Source organism: Chiloscyllium plagiosum, chromosome 13, assembly GCF_004010195.1.
Source record: "Chiloscyllium plagiosum isolate BGI_BamShark_2017 chromosome 13, ASM401019v2, whole genome shotgun sequence".
Classification (NCBI taxonomy): domain Eukaryota; kingdom Metazoa; phylum Chordata; class Chondrichthyes; order Orectolobiformes; family Hemiscylliidae; genus Chiloscyllium; species Chiloscyllium plagiosum.
This window is the reverse complement of record NC_057722.1, coordinates 74,246,281-74,264,528: the sequence shown is the minus strand read 5'-3', so window position 1 is coordinate 74,264,528 and position 18,248 is coordinate 74,246,281. Positions and strand designations below refer to the sequence as shown.

General features: G+C 43.2%; 1 protein-coding gene across 8 annotated transcripts in view; it reads left to right on the top strand.

Moving 5' to 3' along the window:
* The window catches only part of LOC122556191 (mediator of RNA polymerase II transcription subunit 12-like protein), a 609,874-nt gene that overhangs the window by 449,922 nt on the left and 141,704 nt on the right, over positions 1-18,248 (top strand). For 6 of the 8 annotated variants that reach the window (XM_043702725.1, XM_043702731.1, XM_043702726.1 and 3 more), the window contains exons 19-21: positions 3,567-3,710; positions 9,014-9,177; positions 12,443-12,574. In XM_043702725.1, coding sequence (XP_043558660.1) covers positions 3,567-3,710; positions 9,014-9,177; positions 12,443-12,574 — 440 coding nt within the window. The remainder of the gene's footprint in view (positions 1-3,566; positions 3,711-9,013; positions 9,178-12,442; positions 12,575-18,248) is intronic. The other 2 variants (XM_043702730.1, XM_043702729.1) reach the window with 1 other exon arrangement.

Here is an 18,248-nt window from a genome sequence, read left to right as displayed (position 1 = left end):
AGGTGCTGCATTTTGGGAAAGCAAATCTTAGCAGGATTTAATGGTAAGGTCCTAGGGAGTGTTGCTGCACAAAGAGACCTTGGAGTCGCAGGTAGACTGGATAGTGAAGAAGGTATACTTTCCTTTATCGGTCAGAGTATTGAGTACAGGAGTTGGGAGGTCATGTTGCGGTTGTACAGGATATTGGTTAGGCCACGGTTAGAATATTGCATGCAATTCTGGTCTCCTTCCTATTGGAAAGATGTTGTGAAACTTGAAAGGGTTCAGAAAAGATTTACAAGGATGTTGTCAGGGTTGGAGGATTTGAGCTATCGGGAGAGGTTGAACAGGCTGGGGCTGTTTTCCCTGGAGCATCAGAAACTGAGGGGTGACCTTATAGAAGTTTATAAAATCATGGATAGGGTAAATAGACAAAGTCTTTTTGCTGGGGTGGGTCAGTCCAGAACTAGAGGGCATAGGTTTAGGTTGAGATGTAAAAGAGACCTAAGGGGCAATGTTTTCACACAGAGGGTGGTGTGTGTATGAAATGAGCTGCCAGAGGAAATGGTGGAGGCTGGTACAATTGCAACATTTAAGAGGCATCTGGATGGGTATATGAATAGGAAGGGTTTGAAGGGATATGGGCCGGGTGCTGGCAGGTTGGACTAGATTGGGTTGGGATATCTGGTCCGCATGGACAGGTTGGACCGAAGGGTCTGTTTCCATGCTGTACATCTCTATGATTCTATGTATAGGTGAGATGAATTGGGCTATGCTAAATTGCCCATAGTGTTCAGGGCTGTGTAGGTTAGGGGTAAATGTAATGTGGAATGTGTTTGGGCCGGATACTCTTCAGAGGGCCGGTGTGGACTTGTTGGGCCGAAGGGCCTGTTTCCATGCTGTAGGCATTCAATGAAGTAAAGTTTCGTGATTTTTATTTGGCTATTTTCTTCAGACTCAGTCATCCCCGGTTAGCTGGCTTCTGGTTTAGTGGTGCTGGAAGGGCACAGCAGTTCAGGCAGCATCCAAGGAGTTTCAAAATCAATATTTCGGGCAAAAGCCCTTCTTTTGCCTGAAACATCGATTTCGAAGCTCCTTGGATGCTGCCTGAACTGCTGTGTCCTTCCAGCACCACTAATCCAGAATCTGGTTTCCAGCATCTGCAGTCATTGTTTTTACCCGGTTAGCTGGCTGGCTGTTTTGGAATGATTCAATAAGCTCTTCATATCTTGTTAAAGTGTGGTTAAGTGTTGCTAACCATTTCCCTGAGCAGCTAAGTGCCTCTGTTCTTGATGCCTGAGGTGTAACTGTGTGAAGTTTTGTTTCAGATTTCTGACTGCAGTGATTGTGAACTGTGAGATGGCCTAATTTCGTAGCTTCTACCACCAGGTTAATGATACAGGCAAAGTGTTAGTTTCCACTGAAATATATCATTATCCCCATTTTAGATTGTGCTGTATGATATTAAAATCAATCTCTTCCCACTTTATAACTCCATTAGGGATCCTAGATTTCCCCCTTCAAACTCCAGGCCACAAAACAATCTGAAGGATTTAGGTTCCAGTGCCTATATTAAGATCTGTACTTCAATTTCAAATTGCTATTTATGTGCAGCAGTCCCACACAAAAATCATAAAGTCTGGATTAGGATCATGAGTAGGCCATTCAGTTCCTGGAGCTTGCTTTGTCATTATAGATCATGGCTGATCATCTACTTTAGATTAGATTAGATTAGATACCTTACAGTATGGAAACAGGCCCTTCGGCCCAACAAGTCCACACCGACCCTTCGAAGAGCAACCCACCCAGACCTATTCCCACCTTATATTTACCCCGGACTAACGCACCTAACACTATGGGCAATTTAGCATGGCTAATTCACCTGGCCTGCACATCTTTGGATTGTGGGAGGAATCCCACTCAGACCCGGGGAGAATGTGCAAACTCTGGACAGACAGTCGCCCAAGACAGGAATCGGACACTGGTCCCTGGTGCTGTGAGGCAGCTATGCTAACCACTGAGCCACCGTGCTGCCCACTTTCATGCCATATTCCAGCTTTATCCCCATAATTCCTTTATGTCAGTAGTAACTAGAAATCCATCGAGCCCTGCCTTGAACTTATTTGATGACTGAGCTTCCACAGCTCTGTGGGGTAGAGCATTCCCAAGATTCACCACCCCTCTGTGGTTTCTTCTCACAACAGTCCAAAATGGCTTACGCTTTATTCTGAGACACAGGCAGGGGAATCCTTCCTGCGTCTATTCTGTCTATCCCTTTTAAGAATTTTGTATGAGATTGCCGCTCGCTGTTCTAAACTTCAGAGAATACAAATCCAAACTCCTCAATTTCTTCTTGTGTGTCAGTCCCACTATCCCAGGATTCCATCTCTCTCTCTCTCTATGATAAGTACATCCTTCCTTAGGCAAGGGGACTAGAACTACACACAGTATTTCAGGTATGGTTTTGCCAGTGTTCTATAGATTTGAAACAAGACTTCTTCTCTCCTGTAAATAGAAAAAAAATAGTGCGGATGATAGAAATTTGAAACAAATGCAAAGAACTCTTTAAAACAAAAAACTCAGTAAATCTGAAGAAGAGTCACGCTGGACTAGAAACGTTAACTTGTTTCTCTCTCCACAGATGCTGACACGCCTGCTGAGTTTCTCCAGCATTCAAATGCCATTAAACCTGGATGGTTGTAAACATTTCTGTCAGTATTTGTGGACAACCTTTGCAATCTTGGAATCTAAATAGCACTTTTGAAAGAAAACTACAAGCCCTTGTTAACTGTTCATTTCGTTTTAATTGACATGGGGAGAGTACTTTCGTGGGAGAACATTTGCACATAGATACATTTTCTGCAGCCACACAGGAAATTAATTAGTGCCAATGACTGTAGTTGCTGATGGGGACGGGATAATGTTTGTGTGCACATCTGCCTCTTTACATGAAACCATTTCAAAGGACTGTGTTGAATCCCAGTGTATCTATATCGTGATTTCTGACACAAGAGGCACATGAAAAGTTAACAGTCTTCCCCAGAGTTGTCTTTTGAGAATAATAGATGTTTCTTTATATAGCTTCGATTTCTTGTCATTCAGGAGGTATTACTTACATCAAGGCTTTGAGATTGTGTACATATGGATATGTACAATTATTTAAACAGCAAAACCTCCTGCTCTGGCAGGAGAAATCTTTCAATATGTTTGTACAAGATGATGGGAAATGAAACACATTTATTTAATAGTGATTTTAACCAAATTATTTTTACGTACATGGCTATTAAAATTAAATAAATCATCTGGCTCCAATTAAAACTGGGTTGTTTGACCTTTTTGAAGTCTTCAACTCATTGCCACTGCCGTCTGTCCTCAATTCAATTTTGCTAAAACCTTTTAATGTAGTGTTCCAATGACTGCATTACAGTGCAAAAGTTCTTGTCTACCCTCCTGGTGGAGCCAGAGGTCTCGTCTGTATAAACAGCCTGGAAAGATTTCGAACTCAACTAATTTCCTATAACTGGAAATGCTATTTTACACTTATTGGGAGGAGAGGAAAAACCCATTAATTTTAAATCTCTTTCCAGATTTCCAGTAATGTCCTGGAACAAATCACTAGCTTTGCCTCAGGAACTTCATACCATCTGCCTTTGGCTCACCACATCCAGCTCATTTTTGATATGATGGAGTGCGCCCTTAATATCAATGGCCTGATTGACTTTGCAATCCAGGTGAGGTTATAATAACAGGTATGTAATGCATTCAAGAACATTTATGAATAAACCACAGATGGGGGAGAAAGTTATGAGACCCCTGAATATTACTCTGATGGTTAAGGATGTCATCCAGTTTTCCAGACTGTGAACAGCTGTGATTGAACACACCCTTGACCCCTTGTCAGTCCTCACACAATTACTTATGCAACAGATTTCCTTTTCTTTTATCTCCGTAGAGGAGAGCAGGGATTTGGAAAGGCTGTCCATGAATGCAGCTGTGAGAAATGAATTTACTTAAAAGCAGTGTTGATTTGGTATGCATAATGCAAATGATTTACTCTGAAGAGCTAAAGATGTAGGCTGTTGTTGTTGCCGTTCAGTCCGTGAAACCTGATTAAATAGTTTGCTTGACCCTGCCCAAAATGGAAACAAAATATCTAAAATTTCTGGATGAGTTGCTAAATTGTGACTCCCTCTGCCTTTGTGGGTGGATATTAAGGCACTCACACCATTGATCCGTAGAAGAGTAGGGCGATCTTGGCAAATATACGTTCTCTCAGCCACCATTAGTAAGAGTGTTATGACATTGCCATTTGAGAGAGCTTGCTGTGCATTAATTGGTTGCTATTTTCTCCATATTGCAACAGTAGTACTATTTACAATTAACTTCATCGTCTGTAAAGAAATTTAGGATGCTCTGGGGTTGTGGAAGGTGCTATATAAGTGCAAAGTTCTTTACTTTATGGGACAGGTCTTATTAAAACAACTAAAAATGAATTGCATTCCATTATAAATGAATAAACATATTTTCCAATTAAACCAGGAAGACGTTTTCTGAGCAGGTTAGTCACAGAAAAGAATGTTGAATTATTGGAGCTTTTCATTTCGAGCTTACCCAGTTATAGAGTCATAGAAATGTATAACATGGAAACAGACCCTTCAGTCCAACGAGTCCATGCTGACTAGATATTCTATGTAAATCTAGTCCCATTTGCCAGCACTTGGCCTATATCCCTCTGAACCCTTCTTATTCATATACATATCCAGATACCTTTTAAATGTTGTAGGTGTACCAGCCTCCACCACTTCCTCTGGCAGCTCATTCCATACACGCACCAACCTCTGCGTGAGAAAGTTGCCTTTTATAGCTTGCCTCTCTCACCTTAAATGTATTCCCTCTCGTTCTGGACTCCCCAACCCTAGAGTGCCTGTTTACCCAATCCATGATTTTATAAACCTCTACAAGGTCACCCCTCAGGGAAAAAAGCCCCAGCCTGTTCAGCCTCTCCCTGGAGCTCAAACCCTCCAACCCTGGCAACATCCTTGCAAATCTTTTCTGAACTTTTTCTAGTTTCACAACATATCTATTTAAGACTTGCATTGTTTTAAGTTCATGTTGTAACAGGCCTGTTTTATAAATTTATACTTTACCCCACATTTTTGATGGGTCAGCCATTTTGCTTTATATAAAGGGTCAATGAGGGAAACTCTGACCAGATACTAGAGGCAATAGAAGTCCCATTTTCATTAAGTATTTCCTTTGACTTTTGTTCATCATTTTGGAGCAGGATTACATCTCTCTCCGTCATTTTCTGTTCTGTTTACTTTTTCCCCTTTCCTCTCCTGAAGGAAATGTCTTTGGCTGTGTCCTAATTCCACAACATCACGTGACCATTGCAAATACAGAAACCTGGATGGTCAGTGCCAATGTTAGAGATGGCACAGGGTAAACAGATAAATGACCCCTAACCTTTCTGGGCTCTTGGATGGGAAGTCTTTCCAGCAACAGTTTCCAAAAAGTGAAAACAGCAGGAGTCCAGGACGATTCTGTCTCACATCCTTCCCTGGCAGTGCTAAGCCGATTACCACAACTGCTGAAGGTCAAATTGACCAGTTCAGTGCCGACTGGCTATCGAACCTGTCACCTTGCAGCATGTGTGAATTAGTGGCAGAATGAACTATCTCGGGAATATAGTCAAAATTGAAAGGTCGTTTGGTCAGTTGTGATTTGATGCTCTGTTACATCCAGTGTGGCGAAGTGTTGGCACAGAATGAGGCCATTCTGCACCCCCCCCCCCCCCCCCCCCCCCCCACACCAAGCCGGTGGCTGCTGAATATAGTGCTATCCAATTAGTCTCACTATTGAACCAGAAAAACCCAAGGAATGCTGGAAATCAGAAACACAAGCACAAATTACTGGAAACACTAAGCAGGTCTGTCCGCATCTGTGAAGTGAAAGCAGAATTAACTCCTTGTTCAGAACTGAGGGTCACTGGACCCGAAACGTTAATTCTGCTTTCTCTCCTCTGAGTTTTTCCAGGAAATTCTGTTTTAGTCTCACTCCCAGTGTATTTTCGTTTCCTTTTCGCAGCCATACACCAGGCTTGTTTTTCACTGTCCTTTAATGCAGTACATTAAACACTGGCTTAGTGGTTAGCACTGCTGCATCACAGCACCAGGGTCCCAGGTTCGATTCCAGACTTGAGCGACTGTCTGTGTGGAGCTTGCACATTCTCCCTGCGTCTGCATTGGGATTTCCTCCGGGTGCTCCGGTTTCCTCCCGCAATCCAAGGATGTGCAGATCAGGTGGATTGGCTGTGCTAAATTGCCCATAGTGTTAGATACATTAGTGAGAGGGCAATGGGTCTTGGTGGGTTACTCTTCGGAGGGTCGATGTGGAATGTTTGGGCCGAAGGGCCTGTTTCCACACTGTCGAGAATGCAATCATCCTAGATTATCCACATGCAGGAAAATATGACCCTTGACTCCTGCTACCCTTTATTTCCATTGTTAAAACCTACGGTGATTTGAACCTCTCTGCTAAATCTCCCTTTGCCCTTCTCTGCCCTAAGGCGAACAGGGCCATGTATGATCACGTGAAACAGGAGCAGAATTAGGCTATTCGCCTCCTTTGTGTTCACTCTGTCATCAATACGTCAGAGGTCACATGACACTGGGTTATAGTCTAACAGGTTTATTTGAAATCGCAAGCTTTCAGAGAGCTGCTTCGTTGTGAGGTGAAGGAGCTTCACCCAATGAAGGAGCAGCGCTTGGAAAGCTTGTGATTTCAAAGAAACCTGTTGGTCTATAACCTGGTGTCATGTGACTTCTGACTTTGTCCACCCCAGTGCAACACTAGCACCTCCACAACATTCAATAAAAGCAAGGCTGACCTGTTTGAGTTACAGATTCCCACTGATTCCCGATAACCTTTTGATTTTTTCCCCATCTGACAAGAATCTATCTTCGCCTTAAGCATATTCAATAACTCTGCCTCCACCATATTCTGAGATAGAGTTTCAAAATTGCACAGGGCTCTGAGAAAAACGATTCTCTGCATCTCTGTCCTAAAAGAGAGATCCCTCATTCTTGAACAGTTCTGAGTAATCCACAAGGGAAACATCCTCTTCATATCCCCTTAATAAGACCATTCAGCATCTTATATACAGTCGGTTCTGATATAACGCAAAAGTTCTGCTCTCGTGATCTTGTGTAATAACAAAATCGCGCGATAGCCACACCATTAAAACTAATAGAGCCAGAATTGCATTATAGCCAATACAGGTAAGGAAAGTTCACAATCTACAAAGAACGGTCAAAACTCTTCAATCATGTTGAAGCTAATTCATATTGAAGAAACATGCGTTGTAACAGAACTGACGGTGCTTCAATCATGTCACCCCTCCCCCCTCTAAACTCCAGCTGAAACAAATGTAGTGTGACCTGCCCATCCTTGTAAAACAACCCACCCATTCTAGATATTAATCTCATAAACAGTCACTAAACTGCATTATGTTCTTCCTTAAATAAGGAGAGCAAACCTCTACATTGTATTCAAGATGGTCTCACCAACATCCTGTATAACTGAAGCATAAAATCCCTTACTTTTATGTTCAAGCTTTCTCATAACAAAGGATTTAATTTAATTACTTGATGCACTTGTGTACTAACTTTTGTGACACATACACTCGAACACCGAGATCCCTCTGCACCTTAGACTTCTGCAGTTGTTCTCTATCTAAATAATATCCGGCTTTCTGATTCCTTCTACAAAAGTGAACAACTTCATGTTTGCTCACATTATACTGCATCTGCCACATTTTTGGCCGCTCAATCTACCTACATCTGTTAACAACCTCCTTATTGCCATTTTCACAACATGCTTTGCCTCCGCTCGTCTCAGTTATTAATAAAAATTGTTAAAAGCTATGTCCTTTGGGCCCGGTGGAACTCCACTCATTACATCCTGGCAATCAGAAAAGACCCCTTTGAGCATTAGCCTTGTTTTCTCTTAGCTGGTCAATCTTCTCCCCATACTAATATGTTTCCATCTACACCATGAGCTCCCATATGGTGCACTTTGTCAAAAGCCTAATGGAATTCCAAGCGCAGTACCTCTCAAGGCTCCCCTTTATCCATGGTCTGTGGTAGTAGATTAGATTCACTACAGTGTGGAAACAGGCCCTTTGGCCCAACAAGTCCACACCGACCCTCCGAAGAGTAACCCACCCAGACCCATTTCCTTCTCACTAATGCACCTAACACTATGGGCAATTTAGCAAGGCCAATTCACCTGACCTGCACATCTTTGGACTGTGGGAGGAAACCCACGCAGACACGGGGAGAATGTGCAAACTCCACACAGACAGTCGTCCGAGGCTGGAATTGAACCCGGGTCTCTGGTGCTGTGATAAATAATACCACTTCTAATAAATTGACTAAAAATGGTTTCCCTTTTGCAAAACCTTGCTGACTTTTCCAATAATTTTAAAATCTTGTAAGTGCTCAGAAACAATCTTCTCCCTAGTTGATCATAGGGAAAGGCATTGGAATCAATGTCGAGCTAATGTCGTGTAGCCTCCTTCTCACCTCCTTCCCTTGAATAAAGGAGTTCCATTTGCTATTTTCAGGATCTGGAGAATTTAGGAAAATTTACAACAATACTTCCATTATATCAGTAGCCACAGTTTTTAAGACCCTATTTCACTCTTCAGATAACTAAAGTGCCACATTCCCAGGACAAAACTAGAAATTGCTGGAAAAGCTCAGCAGATCTGGCAGCATCTGTGGAGAGAAATCAGAGTTGACGTTTTGGGTTGAGTGACCCTTCCTCAGGCCATGCCTCATTCACGGTACCATTCCGGCAAACTGCCTTTGTAAGTCCTTTCCCAGCTGTCGTAATCATTCCTAAAGAGAGATGCCCAGATTTGGGCATAGTACTGTACTCCAGCTTGAATCTTATTTCACTTACGATTGTTTAACATGTACTAATGATATAATTTATGCTCTGACCTTGTGTATTTTGTTCAATGTCTCAGTTACTGAACGAACTGAGTGTAGTGGAGGCGGAGTTGTTGCTGAAATCCTCGAGTCTGGCTGGGAGCTACACCACAGGACTGTGCCTGTGCATCGTGGCGGTGCTACGACGCTATCATTCTTGCCTCGTGCTCAACCCCGACCAGACGGCACAAGTGTTTGAAGGGTGAGGAGTGGTGTTTGAGCCTTTGCAGACTCGTGGTAAAGTTGGTTGCAGTGGTCAAGGTGAAGCTTAGTTTGTTATAACCAGGTTTGTGCAGTTCGGGTCAGGCCATCACTCAGCATAGTTAACAGCGGAGCTCAGTGATCAGATTTGGAATGGTTCTAAGCATTGAATTGACCATTTACCTTATATAACCTCTGCTGGTAAACAGTCACTGTTCGTCATTTAAACCCTTGTTGGACCTCTGTCTTCTTGCTGACTGCTGGTTTTTTCAATCTTTCTGCTGTAAATATTCAACCATGTAATTACTTCCTTGTTGACTGTCAACATTCTGTCTGTTTGGTTGGTATTCATTCCAGCCACACCCAGATTATCAGATTAGATTGATCCTGAATCATTGCATCCTGGGTGCATTGCCCTTTTTGTGGTCTTTTGCACAGTCAACCAGTCTCTGAGAAAGTGAGGACTGCAGATGCTGGAGATCAGAGTCGAAAAGTGTGGAGTTGGAAAAGCACAGCATCCTCGGATGCTGCCTGACCAGCTGTGCTTTTCCAACTCCACACTTTTCGGCAGTCAACCAATCTGTCTTATTCCAATATCCCTCCTTCCTGATGCCCATCTGTCTGTCTCATGCCCACCTGAGCCAAGGAAGCCAAATCATCGCCAGTGACTTGGTGGTTATACCATAAGCACAATTGCTGGTCCACTTTGCTCTTTAGTGTTATGCTCCTGACATCAGTTTCACTTCCCTGTTCTCACTCTGAGCTCCACAATTGGTGTTGTACTGTTTGCATTCCAGTTCAAAATGAATTGCTAATTAGCTCGCATTTCTTGCAGCTAAATATTTGAGCTATCAGTTTGGTTCTTATTCAAAGCTCCATACCTTAAGCCCAGACTGGCTCCTCACTCAAACAGCCTCTTACATGTTGGGATCTACTCCCTGCTCTTGGAACTTGTTCTCTGTGCCACCTTCCATTCCATAGGATCCCTTGACTCATGTGGAGCTGTTCCAGTGTCTTATTTACTAATACTGGCTGATCTGTCCTCCCTGTCACTGAGTCCCCAATTCCCAACGTATCATTTTCAAAATGCTCATCCTGATTTATAAATCCTCCCCACCTTCCTTATCCCTTTGCAATTGACTCCCATCCTACAGAGTAGTTAGCATACTCCACCCCTCCGTCTCTTAGATTTTATGTGTCTTCCCTCCCTCACTGTCGTGGCAGTGTCTTCAATCCTCAGATCACACCCCTGTGCTCTAGAATTAACTTCCTTAAACCTCCTCTGCCCTAAAGCCTTGTTGCTTTTGTCATATAAGGCGAATGTTGATAACAAGGTGACGTATAACACTGCCGTCAGCAGCCACATGATCTCAAGATTCTGAAGAGAGGATGGAACAGCGTGTGTCAGAGAGTTTCAGATGGGTGGATAATGGGGAAAGTGTTTGTTGGAACTCAGGAGAGTCAGCCGATAGTCACCCTTTGGTGAGGCAAAGTCCCACCCAGATGCAGCAGCACGTCAGGAGTGGAGACAGTACAGTCTATGAGAACAGTGTCTCAGAATTGTAGGATTGGACCCCCAGGATCCTAAACCTCAGGGAAGCCCAACCCATAAGGACTGACCAGCTTTTGGTGACATTAGTAAAAGCCGATCAAACTGTCTCTCTTTCACAATCTCCTTCAAATTTAACCTTCTTGGTCATCCCCATTGGTCAAAGCCCACATCCCAGTTTTTTTTTAAATTCATTCATGGGATGAGAGCATCAGTGGCCAGGCCAGCATTTATTGCCCGTCCCTAATTGTGAAGAGTCAACCACATTGTTGTGGGTTTGGAGGCCAGACCAGGTAAGGATGACAGTATCCTTCCCTAAAGAACATCAGTGAACCAGATGGGGTTTTCCTGACAATCACCAATGGTTCATGGTCACCATTAGACTCATAATTCCAGATATTTATTAAGTATAATCTGCTATGGTGGGATTTGACCCCATCTCCCCAGGACATTACCTTGGTTTCTGGATTAACAATCCAGCGATAATACCATTAGGCCATTGCCTGCCCAGCATTCTATCTAATCCTCCTGTCCCTCTTTTAACTGATGTACTTTGTAACATTTTGTTACAGTCAAGCAGGCCCCGGGATCACTCCCATTCCAGCAGTCAGTACTGCCTGTAGAACAGCCTAGCCTTTGAAAGCTGTAAGAAAATGCTGCCCCTATCCATCCAGGCTGCGTATTGTATGAGGCAGTACTTGTGCACAGATATTTCAGAGAGAAATGTATCGCACTATTTCTGGCTCCTTGTGCCACTCAACGCATGCATTTTGGGACGTTACCAAATGAGGCTGGGTACTACATAAATGCAGGTCTCCTCTATAGTTGGCAACAAGTTTTAAAAATTCATGCCCTGGTGACAGGAGAGTGAAAGCCCTGGGTGTTTTTGTTGCTGTATTCTGGTCTTGGTGTCAACCGGTTGAAGCTGGGTTCAGAGGCTGGCCTGGAAACATTGTCCTAGCCAAGGGAGTCACTAAGATTCACTGTCTTTTAAAAAATTTATCCACGGGACGTAAGTGTCGCTGGTTGGACCAGCATTTATTGCCCCTCCCTAGTTGTCCCTGGAGAAGGTGGTGAGCTGGCTTCTTGAACGGCTGCACTCCATTTGGTGTAGATTAAACCCTCAATACCATGAGGGAGGGAGTTCCACGATGTGACCCAGTGACAATGATATACTTTCCCAGTCAGGACAGTGAGTGGCCTGGAGGGGAAACGTGCTAAGCTCATTGTGAATGTGGTACTGCCTCGTCATCGATATTCTCTGAAACCAGAGGGTATCTGGGACAAAGTGTAAAACAGCTCAAGGAAGAAAATTTGAATCTATTGTGAAACAGATAGGGCAGGTGCCTTGCTAATTTTGCGTCTAATCCCATGTTATTGTCTACCAATGTCAATGAAGAACCAAGTCAAGTGTGGTGTCAAGCCAGCAGTTCACCCAATCCAATGAGCTTTGTAGGCAGCAGTCTGGGCTGAAATTGCAATGTGTTGGTTTGGGACCAGAACACTGGTGTTATTTGGATGACGTTGGGTGGTGGGGTGGATGTACCTCTTTCGTTAACATTGCAATGGAGGTCAGCTCTCACTTATTCTTGGAAATGCTGCTGCTCAAGCCAACGGTTAATGGCCTTCCACTAAAATGGGGATACCTGAACGGTCTGTTTCTTTCATTCTGCTGTCTGATCCTTCCAACTTCCTGTCTGTATCCTCTCTCTTGCAGGCTGTGTGGGGTAGTAAAGCATGTTGTCAATCCTTCAGAATGCTCCTCTCCCGAAAGATGCATTCTGGCCTACCTGTATGATCTTTATGTATCTTGCAGTCACTTAAGAAGCAAGTTTGGTGATCTTTTCAGGTGAGTACTTAAAGTCCAGGACCTAAAGGTTCCTTCTCTGGGCGGCTGGCTGATCTTTTCATACATATAAGCTTTTCCTCTGTTAATATGTATTCAGCACCAAGTGTTACTTGACAAAATAAGCAAATCAGAAATGTGCAACAGCTTGGTTAGAAGTTTTCTTTAATTTATTCATTCCTGGCACCAGTGTGTTGCTGGCTAGGCTGGCGTTTATTGCCCATCCCTGATTGCCCAGAGGGCAGTTAAGAGTCAACCACATTGCTGTGGGTCTGGAGTCACATGTAGGTCAAACCAGGTAAGGACGACAGTTGCCTTCCCTAAAGGACATTAGTGAATCAGGTGGAATTTTCCGACAATCAATTCATGGATCTGACTAGATTCTTCAATTCCAGATGTTTAATTCCACCATCTGCTGTGTCAGGATTTGTACCCGAGTCCCCAGGACATTACTTGGGTCTCTGGATTAACAGGCCATCGACTCCCTTGAATACCCAAATAATAATTCCTGTTGAGACAGCTTCCTATTTTGTTTCAAATTGAATCTTAATAAGGGTGACGTAGATTGAAAACATGTATTTTGATAAGTGTGTTGACATATTTAAAGATAGTGGAACTTAGGGACTTGCATGTGACTTCTAAGCTATGGTAAAATAGTTGATGAGTGAGTGCTGTGAAGACCTTTGGGGTTTGGAGCCACTGTCGTGGAATGTTCACCTCCAGACCATCATACATTTTGCCGATTCACCGGTGTTATGTGATCCAGCGATAAACTAAGACAGGGCTATTTCTTTGTTTATCATCTCTAGGGGGTTTTGAGATGTCGTGAGATAGTGAAAAGCCATGCAAGTACTGCATTCTTCCAGTGTGTGTTGCAAAGAGATCAGGGAAAAAAAAATCCTATCAGTCAACATAATCTCTTGTGATTAACTTTTAAAGGGGCCCTGGAGTGTGACACAAATTTCTGGGGGGAAAAAAAAATCACAATTAATTGAATTGTGCTAATTGGAGCTTGAGTTCCCTGAAGCCTCTCTGCTCTGGCTTCAATTAGAATTTCAAATCTTCTCCCTTTCTACACCCAGAAATTCCAGGCAATCTGCCCAAAACGTTTGAGGCGACATGTTGCGACTGTGACGTTCTTTTGTTGTGGTGGTTGAGCTCTGTTTTCAAGCTGTGTATTAATGAGATTCAGCAGAGTTTAATTTGACATTTTAGATTGGAAACATCAGCCCAGCACAACTGCTAATGACATGACATTGAAACAGTTTTAAAACACCGTCCTGTAGTTCTCCTGTTCCCACAGGTTCTATCTCTTGTTCCTCTCCAGTTTCCCCATAGACTTAAGTCCGTCTTTGAAAGCAAACTTGCATCCCATATGTCTTTAAGTCTTTTCTTTTTAAAATCACCACCAACTAAATGTTTGTTATTCAAATTGAGCCAGATATCTCCCTACTTTATTGGGTACAACAAGATCAGTGAATGACCCAGGGTAAATCATCTGTCAGTGAACCTTTCCCCCCTCTCATTTACACTCCCACACTTGCTTGCTTTCTTCACTCTATTTCTCTCTCACTCTTTATATTTCTGCTTTAGTTGTTTGCCACATAGCAATGATCTGAGGAACGACAGAGATCAGCACCTGGAGCAGTGAGGATGAACCTCTGGCCTGTGTTTTCACTTTGCAGATTACATCGATATCAACCTTGCATATGGCCAACCTTGCTAATAACTTTGTTAAAGTTTGTTGAGTTTTGTTTATTTTAGGCATTCCAAAGACTCCAGGTGATTGCAAACATGTTTCCAGCTCGCTCAGGGCTTTTCACCATTGTTAAGAAAGCAAATATCCTGTACTCCACATTGTGAATTTCTTCAACTGCCATAAGAACTAGGAGCAGGAGTAGACAATCCAGCCCCTCTAGTCTGCTTCACCATTTAATATAATCATGGCTGATCTTATCTTGGCCTCACCTTCACTTTCCTACCTGTTCTGCATAACTTTTTAACACATTACTGATTAAAAATCTATCTCCTCCTTAAATTTATTCATTGTTCCTACGTCCACATCACTCTAATTTATTGCATTTCAGATTCTTAACCCTTTGTGTGAAGTAAGAAGGATTTATTGGTCTGAGAGGGAGTACAATGTAGGTGTACATGAATGATACCTAGACTTCAGGGATTAAGTTATGAGGAGAGATTATACAAATTTTAGGCCTGTTTTCTCTAGAAATTAAAAGGGTAAGGAGTGATCTGATTCAAGATAGTAACAGGAAAAGACAGGGTAAGTAAAGATGAACAATTTCCAAAGGTTGGGTGTTGTAGAAGTAGGTGGGGGATATTGTCTGAGAATAAGGGTCAGACTATTGATAGTGGGAGCTGCAGAAAAAAAAAAGTGGGCGGCACGGTGGCATAGTGGTTAGCACTGCTGCCTCACAGCGCCAGAGACCCGGGTTCAATTCCCGCCTCAGGCGACTGACTGTGTGGAGTTTGCACGTTCTCCCCGTGTCTGCGTGGGTTTCCTCCGGGTGCTCCGGTTTCCTCCCACAGTCCAAAGATGTGCAGGGTCAGGTGAATTGGCCATACTAAATTGCCCATAGTGTTAGGTAAGGGGTAAATGTAGGGGTATGGGTGGGTTTCGCTTCGGCGGGTCGGTGTGGACTTGTTGGGCCGAAGGGCCTGTTTCCACACTGTAATCTAATCTAATCTAATCTAATCTATTCAGGAGAGATGTTAAGAAGCACTTCTACACATGAAGTGTGGTAGATGTTTGGAACTCTCTGTCACAAATGACAGTGGATGCAGTATCAGTTGTTAATCTTAAACATGAACTTGATAAATTTTGATATGTAGGGGTATTAAGGGATATGGGCCATTCGCAGGTTGGTTTGGTATAACAGGCGTTTCATCAAGGTGAATTGGCGATAATGTGTTTGTCAAATCGTGGATGCCGTTCCAATAATGCAAACTTTTGACAGAACAGGGATAGCAATTTTCTCTAGTGATCTTCTACAAGGTGATTTTCTCTAGCGGTTTTCCCCAGCAAGATTTTCTATAGTGTGAGGTTGCAGAAGAACATAACTGTCACATTTTAGCAGAGCGACCTGTATGTAGTTACACCAAGCATCAGCCATGATCACAATGAATGGTGGAACAGGCTCAACGGGCTGAATAGCCTACTCCTGTTCCTCACCTTTGCTTTATTCTTGCCATTCCTTACTTCTGACTTCTTGTACTAGATTGCTCTGTGAGGTGAAACATCCACTCACTGTGTATTTTGTCAATGCCCATTAGTAACTTACATACCTCGATTAGATTTTATCTCCTCTTTCTAAGCTCTCGCAAGTATAAGCCTAAACTGCTCAATCTCTCTCCTAAAACAGGCCTTCCATCTCTGCAGTTAGTCTAGTGAGCCTTCTCTCGGAACTGCCAGGAGCAAAAACAAAATCCTGCTGTGTGTTTCTATGCATTATGCATGTTTTATATGTATTTGCAGGATATGTAAACTGAAATAACTCCACAGAGGCTGGTATCCCGGCACCAAGTCATTCTTTAGATTAGATTACATTACAGTGTGGAAACAGGCCCTTCGGCCCAACAAGTCCACACCGACCCGCCGAAGCGTAACCCACCCATACCCCTACATTTACCCCTTACCTAACACTACGGGCAATTTAGCATGGCCAATTCACCTGACCTGCACATCTTTGGACTGTGGGAGGAAACCGGAGCACCCGGAGGAAACCCACGCAGACACGGGGAGAACGTGCAAACTCCACACAGTCAGTCGCCTGAGACGGGAATTGAACCCGGGTCTCTGGCGCTGTGAGGCAGCAGTGCTAACCACTGTGCCACTGTGCCATTTACATGTTGAGAGTCCCTGACACTGACTCAGTTTTTTCAGAGCCAGCTCTGAGCGAACAGAACCTCTGACACTCCTGTTTATATCTGTCAGCCAGGGCTCCCTGATTGGGGCTGTTAATCTGGTCCAATCATGGAACTTGTATTCTATGAGGTCCACCTGGCCTACCTCGTTACAATATTACATAAACATTATATGCTTTCGTATGCACAAGCCTCAGGAAAGCCTGTTACTAGAGCTTCTGAGACTGGAACCTTTATTGTTTTCTCTTTTCCCTTCTGGTACTGAAAAGAAGAAAGGGCTTTTTTGGGTTCTGCTTTCCAGGTGTAGTATAGCAATATTCACCATTCAAACTTTATTGAATTTATGCCATTATTTTACCACATGAGAATGAAGCGTGACTGCTTTCATTTCCCGTTACCAAAGAATCCTAACAGTGTGGAAACAGGCCCTTCGGCCCAACAAGTCCACACCCACCCTCCGAAGAGTTTTCCACTCGGATCTATTCCCCTGCTCTATTACTCTACATTTCCCCTGACTAATGCACTCAATCTACACATCCCTGCACACTATGGGAAATTTAGCATGGCCAATTCACTTAAGCTGGATTGTGGGAGGAAACCGGAGCACCCAGAGGAAACCAACGCAGACGCGGGGAGAGTGTGCAAACTCCATGCAGACAGTTGCCAGAGCTGGAATCGAACCTGGGTCCCTGGTGCTGTGAGGCAGCAGTGCTAACCACTGAGTCACCCAACCAGAGATTCCCCAATCCTCTTTTACTTTAAAGCTTATTCATTGACATGTGCACCAATAAATTACCTCCGAAATACTTTTTAAAGTCAGCTTTACAGCAAAAGGAATCGCTTGTTCGTTGTTAATAGGATAAAACATCTGGCAAAGGATCTATGTTTATTTAAAAACTGGGATAAAGAGAAAGGAAGCTGGTTCTTGCTTCCTCCCTGTAGGGATTTAAATTGCCATATTTGCTGAAAAGAAAATATTGATTTTGGCACATTGTCTCTTGTCACATATATTGCATCTACTTCTACAGTGTGAAAGTGACCAGCGGCTCAGTAATTGAATACGCTTCAGTTCCAGATACAATGTCATACAGAACTACTCACTTTGGCCAAACTTGATGTCCTTTTTGTCTCAAGTGGTCATGATTAATTCTGTTACCCACTAATTTTCAAAATTTGCAATGCTTCACCTGGAGGAGGGAGGATTGCAACATCCAATCTGAGAAAACATTTTTCAAGTCAACTTATTCTGATTACTTTTTGGTTTAATTCTGAAAGTAAGGACTTGAATAGTGTAGATATCAATTCATGCTCACTTGACGTTATGCGTAGTCAACTTGCTCCACACTATACTCTATCTCCAGAGTTTTGTCCACTCACTTAACCTATCTCTTGCTGTCTGCCACTCCCTATGTGAGCAAGTTGTGCGGTCTGTCACTGTTAGGGTGCTCTGCTGAGCACAGAGTTCAGGAGTAGGAGATACACTGTCTCTTCCAGCCCCCACCGCCCCGCCCCCAACTCAGTGAGGCACAACATGCAACAAATTGCAGGAAACAAAGTTGATTAGGGATAGTCAACATGGCTTTGTGCGTGTGAAATCATGTCTCACAAACTTGATTGAGTTTTTTGAAGAAGTAACAAAGAAGATTGATGAGGGCAGAGCAGTCGACGTGATCTATATGGACTTCAGTAAGGCATTCGACAAGGTTCCCCATGGGAGACTGATTAGCAAGGTTAGATCTCATGGAATACAGGGAGAACTAGCCATTTGCATACAGAACTGGCTCAAAGATAGCAG